Source organism: Terrapene carolina, unplaced genomic scaffold, assembly GCF_002925995.2.
Source record: "Terrapene carolina triunguis isolate 2854851 unplaced genomic scaffold, T_m_triunguis-2.0 Scaffold95, whole genome shotgun sequence".
Lineage (NCBI taxonomy): Eukaryota > Metazoa > Chordata > Testudines > Emydidae > Terrapene > Terrapene triunguis.
This window is the reverse complement of record NW_020664446.1, coordinates 2786873-2799046: the sequence shown is the minus strand read 5'-3', so window position 1 is coordinate 2799046 and position 12174 is coordinate 2786873. Positions and strand designations below refer to the sequence as shown.

The 12174-nt window shown below is 45.4% G+C and overlaps 1 protein-coding gene across 9 annotated transcripts in view; it reads left to right on the top strand.

Moving 5' to 3' along the window:
• Positions 1-12174, top strand: part of BTRC (beta-transducin repeat containing E3 ubiquitin protein ligase) — a 158898-nt gene that overhangs the window by 18301 nt on the left and 128423 nt on the right. For 3 of the 9 annotated variants that reach the window (XM_026650883.1, XM_026650880.1, XM_026650889.1), the window contains one exon: positions 2586-2654. The exons of the other annotated variants lie outside the window; for them this stretch is intronic. In XM_026650883.1, coding sequence (XP_026506668.1) covers positions 2586-2654 — 69 coding nt within the window. The remainder of the gene's footprint in view (positions 1-2585; positions 2655-12174) is intronic. 9 annotated transcript variants of the gene reach the window in all.

The following is a 12174-nucleotide window of genomic DNA, read 5'->3' as shown; positions in this document are numbered from 1 at the left end:
GGTGAGCTGGGGTGGGGAGCTGCCGCACGGCTCCCGGTGGGGGGGGAGCTGCCACGGGTGGGGCGCCTCAGGGCGGGGGGCAGGGGGTGGGGAGCTGCCGCAGGGCTCGGGGGGGGGTCGCAAGGTGGAAGTTTCGCCTAGGGCATGAAACTTCCTTGCACTGGCCCTGACCACGGGTCTGGGGCCCCCACCGCGAGCAGGTTTCTGGGAGTCCATCAAGCAGGGCCAGCATCCGACTCACTGGGGCCCAGGGCAGAAAGCCGAAGCCTCGCTGCATGGGGCTGAAGCCCGAGGCCCTGAGCCCCACCACCTGGGGCTGAAGCTGACGCCTGAGTAGCTTAGCTGCATGGGTCTCCCTGTGGCATGGGGCCCTAAGCAATTGGCCTATTTGCTAGCCCCTAACACTGGCCCTGGATTTTATATGCAAAAAATTGGTTGTTGTGACGCAGGTGGGCCGTGGAGGTTTTATAGCATGCCGGGGGGGGGGCTCGGAAAGAAAAAGGTTGAGAACCCCTGCTGTACAGTGCTTCCTTCTTGATACTTGGCACTTACATTGAATAGGTAAAAAGAACAGGAGTACTTGTGGCACCTTAGAGACTAACACATTTATTTGAGCATAAGCTTTCGTGGGCTACAGCCCACTTCATCGGATGCATCCCACGATGCATGTAGCCCACGAAAGCTTATGCTCAAATACATGTGTTAGTCTCTAAGGTGCACAAGTACTCCTGTTCTTTTTGCGGATACAGACTAACACGGTTGCTACTCTGAAGCCAACCATTGAATAGGTAAATAGCTATGTGTATAGAAACATCAGCTAATTGTAACAGCCCTGTGAGATGGGTTAAATCAGTATTCTCTTCATTTTACAGAGACAAGCTAACCACCTGTCAAGCTAGTGGCAGAGCTGGAGTTAGGACTCAGGAGCACCCTGCTCCCACCCAGGCTCTCAGTCCACTGATGCAGGGGTTCTCAAGCAGGGGTACGCATACCCCGGGGGGTACACAGAGGTCTTGCTGGGGGGACATCAACTCATCTGGATATTTGCCTAGTTTTACAACAGGCTACATAAAAAGCACTAGCGAAGTCAGTACACACTAAAATTCATCCAGACAATGACTTGTTTATACTGCTCTATATACTAGACACTGAAATGTAAGTAAAATATTTATATTCTAATTGATTTGGGTAAAAATGAGAAAGTCAGCAATTTGTCAGTAATTGTGTGCTGTGACACTTTTGTATTTTTATGTCGGATTTTGTAAGCAAGTCGTTTTTAAGTGAGGTGAAACTTGGCGTACGTAAGACAAATCACACTCCTGAAAGGGGTACAATTGTCTGGAAAGGGTAAGAGCCACTGCACTAAAGCATGTCGTGTTTCTGCTATCCAAGTAGTGCATTAAATATTGCTAAAGCAGAGACTCAGCTGCCACATTTGCCTACGATCTATACTTGGCAGTAGCTCACCAGCACAGTCTTGGTTATTAAAACTTGTGTTTGACAGGACACTGGGGTTAGTCTCTCTACTGCTTTTGAGAGGTGTTTAATTTCTACCAGAGGTGAGCAAAAGAAACTTAGTATTAGTAAATCTCTTTTGAACTGCTAATGTTCAGGCTTCTGTTCAGCGGTAGAACTGGAGCTGTGTATGTCCTACTCCGTAGGGTCTGAAATAAAAACAAGGATAGCCACCTATTTCGTTAAAGGTTTATTGGTCCACTGTGACTTCATTTTCTGCTTCACCCATTCTGTGTATATTATAATCTACACTCAAGGCAGAAACAATTTATGTAAGATACAGTTTTGTCAATTTCTAAACATCTCCCACATTGGGGGGCATTGTTGAGTCCATTAGATTGTAAAGGTTCCTTTGGGTTGCAAAATAATGCTATGACAGCCTGTTTATAGCTGGCAAAAATACAAAAAAATTGCCATGTCCATCTATAGTATACTGGGACCAACCTAATGGCTTGTGTTTTCCTAGACTCGACAGGGGAGGAAACAATAACTGTGTATGAAATGTGGTGGGGAGGGATTGTGTTAGTCTTTAACTTATAAATGTAACTTGTTTGGTGCTAATATTTACCATCACCACCACCAGCCACGCTGAGGCTGTCTGTACACTGGTGTTTTTGAAATCTCTGACCATTGTGCTATGGCTGGAGCAGCTCCACTCGGCGGGGGGTGTGGGGGTGGGGGAGCAATGGTGGAAGCACTAGTATAGACTAGCTGCTGGCATTTTGCCACTGCCCAGTGGTAAACGTGCCACCGGCTGGTCTATGCTAGTACGCCTGACATTAGAGCTGCACTTGTAGTAATTTGGGGGGAATTTTAAGAGAAGCGCCAGTATGCGCAAGGCCATAATGTAAAATAGTGGAAAATGTTGGTTTTCATTGCTAATGAGGAAAGTATCAAGCCCTCAGGGAAGCTGATGCTAGAATAGTGATTTTTAGCAGGAGCTTATCTGGGGACTGAAACTGCATGTGTGGCTAAAAACATTTGCATTGCTTAAAATCGTCCAGAAATTAGATTAGATTAGCCAGGTCCAAATGTAAAAGGAGGTCTCTTTTATGTTTATTCTCTCCTAGCCCCGAATACACATGCCCAAAGATGGATTCCAACTTACATCTTCTGGATACCAAGCATGGCTAAAGCAGGTTGGACTGTATTCCTGTTTCTCATCTCTTGTGAGGGATTGTGCCAGACACTTGTGCTCGTCTCATTAGTAAAGTACATGTAAAGGTCCTATTAAGTTACAGTGCTGTGTAAGCTAATATCTTGCATAGTCATATATTTGTGGTTTTTGTATATGTGTATGTTCTGTGTGCATCACCTTTTCTTCCTAAATCTTAGGAATTTACACTTCTTATGAAGGAAAGTTCAAAACAGAATTGCCATAAGGGGGAATGGATGGGAGTCTGAAAAGAAATCTGCAGCAAAGCTCAAATTACAGAATTAAAATGAGTCTTCACATGTAAGGCTGTATGGTGGTGTTAATAATGTGAAGGCCAGTGGGTTAATACACATGAGACTCGCATCTAGAGCCTAATTCAGATTTGATTGGGTGAAACAAGTGTGGACATTTGCTCACATCACATAACAATCCTGTAGTTTGACACAAGCTGACACTATTGGGAGTCCCTGCTCAGAAGTGGCCTAATGCTATATTACTTGAGCTATTATTAAAGGCAAAGCTTTTGATGTCTCGGCAGCTGGGCTCTTGCAGTTACTGTCAGCCTCTCACTTCGATGAGTGTAAAATTCCCTTCAAAAGAATCTTCTTCTTTTAAAATTGTGTGTATAAAGCTAATCCTTGTCCATGTATCTTCATGGGAGATTCCAGTGTCCTTGAGAAGATGGAGTTAAAGTTGCTGTTTTTGTAGGAAGCCAGAATGATTGCGTTGTTATGGCAACGAAAACTGGAAAAATGAAAACAGCACAGATAAGCTGCATCCTGTTGTCGTGGCAACTAGAGTTGTGAAAATGATTAAGGGTGGTGTTGAAAGGATCTATGGTACTGAGAGCCCAATAGAAACAAACAGACAAAGAGACAAGTCACTTGTGGTGGATGGGAGAAAATAAAAAACAGAATAAACTTAATCTCACAAGATCAATTTTATAACAGATTTGAGTGGGGTTATTGATGGTCTTGGGTCTTTCCAGTCGTGTCTCACTATCTTATGAGTATTAACTGAGCACCTGATCCTTCAAGGTACATCGTACTCTTAACTTCTGTTGATTTCAGTGGAGTTAAGATTGCTTGAATGCTCAAGAGGCAATGGAGATCGGGTCCTATTAATCCAAAGCAGTGGTCTTTAACATATCAAATGCACCTTTGTAAATTTCTGATATTCCAAAAGGGTTCTCTGGGGCTTGGACCCTGGCTGTCTGAGAAACCATCTCTTTTTCCATAGTCCTTTACAGTACCAAAAGTCAGCTAGGACACTGACGCTAATGTTTTCTTAATTTAAACATAACTGGGCAGGAGGCAGGTTATTTCAGTAGAGGGACCTCAACTTTGCAGTTAATGTCTGTCTCACAGTCCAAGTTGGTTGTCCTACAGGGCACAACATCCTTTTTGGTCCTAGGTGGTGGCCTGGGAGGGTGCAGCAGGGAAAAGATTATGTAGGTTGTGTCTGAGGTAGATTTTCATAAGTTTTTACTAAGTGCTCAGGTACATATGGAAGTGTGCATTTTATACATGCAAAATATAAATAAATAAAAATTGACCATGTTCAGAAGTGAGCCTTTTATATGGAGACTTTCATAGTGGAGCAAATTTTAAAAAAAAAATTCAAAAAATCAATGTATGTGGCTGGTATCTTTGATTTCAGTGTGCTGCTGTTGAGTATTAATAAACATCTTCCTCCGTTTTGCTTCTCCTTCTGCTTGATCCTTCAGTGAGGTTACAGACCTATGCTTGTGACCCCCCCCCCCCAACCACCTATATGATGGAAATAGCTGTCACAAATTCAGTGCTATGATTTCACTGTAGGAATTACAGGAGTAAAGTGGCTCCTCTGGGGGATGGCGGGGGGGGGGGGGCGGGGAAGGAGCCTTTTTTTCCAAACACATAGTTTGGGTAAGTAGCCGAGATGGTAAGAGATTGAAGTGAAATGGATTTAGTTTTAGGTTACTTGTTAGTGTTTCCCTTGTTATAATGGCCTTTTAAAAATAGGATTTGAGTCAAAAAGCCACTTTAAAAATATGCACAAACCTAAATATTTATTCAAATCGAATGGAGCTATGGTTATGCATCAAGTTTATTCCTCTAAGTGTGCTTTTAACAGGATTCCGCGGTAATGGTTCGTTTCCTCAGTGTAGCTGGGTATTGATCTGCTGCCTTGCTTATACAAAGTGTGAGAAGTATTCCAGTAACACAATGTATTAATGGGGGCTAAAAGCAGTTTATATTACAAATGAGATGGAGGAAGATGGAGTTCTGCAAGACTGGACACATACTATAAATATCCATAAAGCTGACAATTTTATCTAAAAACCGTGCTGGCTACACTTGCATATTTTCAGCCTACTTGAAGTGGAGTTAATAGTTGATCACTACCTGAGCATGGGTCGCCCACACTAATGCCATTACCCTCTGCCCTTTAATAGCAAGTTTTTATATTTAATGTTGCTGTGCTGTAGCAGACAGCTGTGTTATATACATCTGTGGCCTAGAGGAAATACAATACAGGTGACCAGAAATACATGTTGATTTAAAGAACAGACTTTTAAGTAATCTGTAAAGCTCTATTTTCTATCTGGGTTCCTATAAGTTCATCCTTTGGTAAAAGACAAACACCTGCAGTTCTTTTGTTCAGCCCTGTTCTTGATTTAATCCTCTTTCTTCAAATGGCAGCATTGTATTTTCCAACAGCGTGGAACATCCCATCCCCTTAAAGCTGAGCCTTTTGAAAACTAGCTAAAATTGGCTTCCAGAGGGAAAGGTTTTTTAGGTTTAATGTGTACATAAATATGATCAATAGAAATATTTTGTTCCCATTCCTGTTTATATAGAGATCCTATATGTTTTAAATTGAATTGTGAAGTCAGATAAATTAAAGCTGTTAATTAGCTGAAACGTCTTTGAATACATTAACAAGAAAACTAAATATCATTTAGGTCACAGCAAGGTAATTCAGAGTTAAAACTGACCCTTGCCTTCATGTACCATTGTGCCTCAGTATTGTATCACATAAAGAATTTAATATAATGAGCTCATCTGACCCTCCCTACCTCCCACAGTACCGTGGAGTAGAATTTTTAGAGCCAAGTTATAAACCTGTACAAATGTTTTATACTGGAAACTCTGATGCTTACCTTAGCTACATTGGTGCCAGCAAAGGCCACTATAATCAGATACGGTGTTTGAGATATGAATCGGCTATACGTCAGTCAAGTCAGCTGGAAAAATGGGTATAAAAACCAGGACCTTAGTGAAATCTGGATCCGTCCTTTTAAGCCGAGCTTTCCTAGCAGAAATGTCTAGAGAGATTGTTTCTGTCCCTATTTTGTAATACACCTGTACCCTGATATAACGCGACCCGATATAACACAAATTCGGATACAACGCAGTAAAGCAGTGCTCCGGGGAGGGGGGTGCGGGGGGCGCGCTCCGGTGGATCAAAGCAAGTTCAATATAACGTGGTAAGATTTTTTTGGCTCCCGAGGACAGCGTTATATCGGGGTAGAGGTGTATTGTCACTGACATACAGAATATATCTTTCGGAAGGTAAGGAAGGTATTTCCAATGAATACCTAGAGACTTTAGATTATTTGAATTTAAAACTGCATACCCTGATTTCTTGGGGGAGGAAAGTTTAAAATAAGCAGCTCGTTAATATGTAGCACTCTTACAGAACTTTGAAAATGTACAGTGCTGTGCACATATTTAAGTAGTCCTCAAAACACTCCTGTGTGGTAGTTGCATAACATAACAATTTCTCAGCATATGCTAAGTGTGCCCAAGTGATTGTATAGAATTATACAAATTGGAGATAGAAAAGACAAATCATCACTTCATCTCCCTATCAGAGTAGGTTTGTTCCCAGTAGTACATCTTTTTGGAGCTATAGAACTAGGATAGATAAAAGTCCCAAGTGTGGGGTTCCCCTTACAGCCTCGATATGTCTTCACAGTCGTTTAGAATCCAATGTGGTTAGGCAGTTGATGTGTCAGGGCTTCTGCTGCTTATTCTAAATGTGATCTTTTCACTGTTATCTTATTCTCCTTCTTTGCCACTTGCATCTGTCTAGCTTAGGTGCTTATCTGACCCCCAGCACCATGGTATCTGAGTGCCTCACAATCCTTAATGCATTCATCCTCAATACACCCCGTGAAGTAGGGAAGCGCTGTTATCCCCATTTTGCAGAAGGGGGACTGAGGCACAGAGAGACCAAGTGACTGCTCAAGACCACCGAGGAAGTCTGATCCAGAGCAGGGAATTGCACTTAGCTCTCCCGAGTCCCAGGACGGCACCCTAACTGTTAGGTAATCCTTCCTTTCAATTCACTTACTGTCTCCTGTCATGTATTACGATTTAAAGCTTCTTGAGGCAGGGACTGTGTTTTGTTTATTTTTAAATTAAATGTGTGTCTAGCACCTAATGCAACACGTCCCTGAGTGGGGCCGATAGGTGCTACTGCAGTATAAATAGCAAAACGGACAATAGTTGCACAATACTTAATAATGAACGGCTGGTACTTTACACATTCATTTCCCTGTATAAATATTAATAAATTCCTGTTCAATTACAGCAAATGAAGCTTTGAACCCAAGGTTAGTATCCTATAGAGGGCATCAAGGCATGGAAGAAAGTGTAAAGGTGTTGGGGAGAAGTAGACAAATGGAGGCTGGTGGTGAGGCGGAGGCGGCGCAGGGAGGGGAGACAGTAAGATATGAGAGTGCAGAAATAGGCAAGTTGTGAAGGGTCAGCAGTTAAAACTGGGACTTAGGGCTGGTCCACACTACCCGCCTAATTCGGCGGGTAGAGATTGATCTTCTGGGATCGATTTATCGCGTCTCATCTGGACGCGATAGAGAGATCCCAGAAGCGCTCCCCCGTCGACTGCGGAACTCCTGCTCGCCGAGAGGAGGAAGCGCTGTCGACGGGGGAGCCTGCCTGCGCTGCGTGGACCCGAAGTAAGTACTTTTAGTTCGATATAGGAAACGTCGACTTCAGCTACGAGAATAGCGTAGCTGAAGGTTGCATTTCCTATATCGATCCCCCGCCCCAGTGTGGACCAGCCCTAAGTCATAATTATGTGTTCACTTTTTGAAAAGTTTAATATTTTTAGCCTACTTAATACAGAACCTTGATCTAGGAACTTCAAATACCTCCATTCTTCAGACCTCAGTGAGAAATAGTTCATAACCCTGCTTTTCATGAGTTGCAGCATAGAATCTTTTTATTCATGTAAAAGTCATTTTGAATGTCTAGGTGTAGTCTGAAAGTCTCGACTTCTTCAGTACCTCTAAGGAAGGTATGGCATCTGCATTTGTAAGAGCCACAGATGCACTTCATGGTATTTATAAGCTCTGTGTTACAAAAAGCTACAATTCATGGAAACATCACTATCCACTGGCACAGACGGTAAAGCTTGTAAATTCCAGGAGAGGCACTTACTCAATTTCCAACAATTAAATTGTAAGATTTCTTAAGTAAGGTGTAGTCCAGGGGTCGACAACTTTTCAGAAGTGGTGTGCCGAGTCTTCATTTAGTCACTCTAATTTAAGGTTTTGCGTGCCAGTCATACATTTTAACATTTTTAGAAGGTCTCTTTCTATAAGTCTATAATATATAACTAAACTATAGTTGTATGTAAAGTAAATAAGGTTTTTAAAATGTTTAAGAAGCTTCATTTAAAATTAAATTAAAATGCAGAGCCCCCCCCGGACCGGTGGCCAGGACCTGGGCAGCGTGAGTGCCACTGAAAATCAGCTCGCGTGCCGCCTTCGGCACACGTGCCATAGGTTGCCTACCCCTGGTGTAGTCTCTGCTAGGTGTATGAAGGAATTTGTAACCGTCACTGGGAAATCTTATGTGTGTTACAATTAGGACAGGCTATCTCCTTCTTTGGTCAAGAAACCCCTGCTCACCTTTAATCTCCGAGACCGAGGGCATGTCTACACCAGAAATGTAAGGCGACCTATGTTAGGTCGATTTACAACCACTGCAAGTAATTACTGTAGTGGTTCATGTCCATGCTACCCTCCTTCTGTCAGTGGCGCACGTCCTCACCAGGAGCGCTTCCACTGACTTAAGAGGGGCAGTATAGGAGGCTGAGAGACTGGGCTCTCAGCTCCACATGCGGCTCCCTGCCGGGGGCCCGACTGCTCTCCGCTGCCAGGGACCTGGCTGCGAGCTCAGTGCCTGGCATCTGGACAGATCCTGGGAGCCTTGGTGCAGCCGCTGGGCTCTCCACAGGGAGCCAGATGCCTCTGGGCAGCCGCCACGCAGGGACCACCTGGCTCTCCACTCTGAGCTGGGCTGCATCCTGGGCTTCCAGTGCGGAGCCCGGGTGCTGGGATCCGCCAGGACTCCGGGCACGGAGCTGCCCACCAGGAGCCCTGCGGTGGGGAGCCAAGAGCCGGGGGGAGGGAAGCAGCCAGGCTCCTGGCAGTGGGGAGCAGGGAGCATCCGGCCGGTACCAGGGCTCCCTGTGTGGAGCAGGGAGCTGGGCAGGCAACAGCCCAGCTGGGAGCAGGGAGCCACCCACCTGCCTCCCTGACAACCCAGTTTTCTTGTCAATTTCATGGCTGGAGCTGTGAAATTGACAAGAATGACAGCCAACAGCCTATGTAAGTAATGCAGTGTCTACACAGACACTGCGTCGCCCTAACTACACCGACATAAGCCCAACACCTCTCGTGGAGTTATGATGTCAGTGTAGTAGGGCACGTACATCAGCGGGAGCAAGGCCGTACACTAACGTAATTAGGTCGACGTAAGCTGCCTTACGTCAACCTAACTCTGTACTGTAAGACCAAGCCTGAGAAACTCTCATAACGACTCTGGGTGGGGAGCCACTCTCCTCCGCCACATCTAAAACTGACATTCTCCTCCTGGATCCCGTGCAGGTAAAGACATACTTGGGTAATCTAAACATATACAAATCAGTCCATTCAGATGGCTATTAGCTTTGGTTATTAAGAGTATTACCTAATCAACTTGCTATAGCACTGGAAACTCTTGAAAACGTATGGTAAACTGGGAAGGTATCACAGCGTTAGGCCTTATCTACACTACACAGTTTTGTCGACAAAACAGTGGAAGTGTCTGCAATGCTCCTCCTGCCGATTTAACTCTCCTGCTACGCAGACATAATAAAACAACCTCGATGACGGCATTGAGCATTTTGTGACAAAGTTAGAGCAACACAGTGTCAGTGTAGACACTGCATTTTCTTATGTCGCCCTAAGTCATCTCCAGGAAGTGTCCCACAATGCCCCTCATGACTGCTCTGGTAAGCAGTTTCTACTTCGCTGCCCTGCACCCAGGTAGACAGGCATGTGCCCCTCCCCCTTTAAAGCTCTGTGAATTTTTGAAATTCCGCTTCCTGTTTGCTCGGTGTGGACAGCTCCCATTGCATCTTCCCAGCTGACCATGTCAGCTTTCTGCAGCAAAGTGGCACCTGTGTGGAGTACACCAGAGTTACTGAATCTGTTGGGTCTGTGGGGAGAGGAGGCTGTGCAGTTGCAGCTCTTATCCAGCCATAGGAACTTTGACCCCTACGAGCAGATTGCTCATGGCATGGATGAGAAGGGACATGAAAGGGACATGCAGCAGTGCCATGCTCAGATCAAGATGCTGAGGCCGGCGTACCAGAAGGGAAGGGAGGCCAACCATCGCTCAGTGTGGTGCCAAAAACATGCTTCTACAAGGAGCTGCATGCCATCCTCCGCAGTGACCCCACCTCCACCGTCGAGCTCCATGGGTACTTCAGGGGGACGGGAGGCAGCGGCCAGCGGAGTCAACCCCGAGGATGAAGTGATGGACGAGGAGGTCGAATTCAAGGAGAATGTGGGACAGGCTCCTCTGGTGGCGTGGTGAGCCAGGACCTTTTTTTTTTTTTTTTTTTGACTCCGGAGGGGTCTAGCCAGTCCCAGCAGTCTGGTTCTTGTGTGCCTGAAGCAGGAGAGGGGAGCGCCGGTAAGTACTCATTTTTCTTTCATGAGGAAGAGATGTCCTTTATTTATTTACATGGTGCATGTGGGAGAAGGGATGGAGATTAACACCACTAGGTGCTGTTTACATCTGCTTCGCATTCCCCTGTGCAGCTACACAGTGGGGGCCCCGCAGAAAAGTTTGTTGATGCACACCGAGATCTCTTGGGAACTCGCCATAGAGATCTCTAGGGAACTTTCTTGCAGATACTCTGCAGTCCCTCTGCTGAAGGTTCCTTGGTAGAGCTCCTTTGTTTCTTCTACCATTGTAGGAAACTTTGCCGTGCCAAATGGCAATTATTTCTGGAGGAACCAAAGCAGCACAAAGGCGAGCAGCATACAGACCCGGTCTGAAGCTGCACTCATGCAGGAGATGCAGCTTTGCATGCTTGGTTACCCTCAGTAGTCGTGATTTCAGCTTCGATTGACCCCGTCTGTGGAAAACGGTGCCAATATTGAGAATAGTGGCCTTAGGCACTTGTACTGATCCCCTTCTGAAACCACCCAGACCCTTTGTCCCATCTTGCACCACCCCCTCTTTGGGCTGATCTCACCACATTTAGTGCTCTGGCTGTGCTGTGTCTTTGAGAAAGAGGTGTATGTCACTTTTATGATTCAAGACTGTGACAATACTGACGCTGTGTATTGTTTCTTCTACTTCTGCAGATGTGCTCTTGAGGGGCAGCTCCTACACATTGGCGGAGCGCCTCCGTCTGATAAGGAGGCAAATGAGGAGTAAGGAAGACGTGTTTCACAAAATGCTGCAATCATCAGATCTGGCTGATAGCGAGCACAGAGCATGGAGAGAGACAATAAACGAGAAACTAGAAGTGGGTAGCCAGGAGAGGAGACAGAGTCAGGAGTGGATAATAAAACTCATGGAGGACCAAACAGAGATGCTGAGGTCCCTGATTGCGCTGCAAGTGGAACACGTGTGCTCGACTCGCCCTGTAGCCCATACAGAACGTCCTTCCTTGCCCTCCCCAAATTCCCCACACACGTTCCCAGTACGTCGCAGTACCCATTGCGCTCCACCCCAGGGACGTTTTCCATAGTGACATATTGACTTTCATGCAGCTATGAGATCCTCGCTTCAGAGAGTGTTGCTCACTGCCATGTCCCTTTTGAGAAATGTTAATCTGTGTATTGCTGTTTAATAAAAATTTAGTCTTACAAAGACAGTGATTCTTTATTTGTGACCTTCACAGGGTGGTTACAACAGAAATTCATACACAGTGGCAATCGGCCCATTTGCAGACTACAATTAACACTCAGGCAGGAATCATTACAGAGGTCATTCAAGGTGGCAAGTAAACAATGCCTGGTTCAATGCATTACAGAAAGACACGTTACTGGGGCTCATTGTCAAAATGCTGCCTCAAAGCCTCCCTCATTTGAATAGCGCCTCCCTCCCTCTCCTCTCCACGCCCCGCTCCATTGAACCCCTCGTATAGCCCTGGTGTCTGGCTTCCAAATCAGCCGCCAGACGATCCACCTCAATGCTTCATCCCTG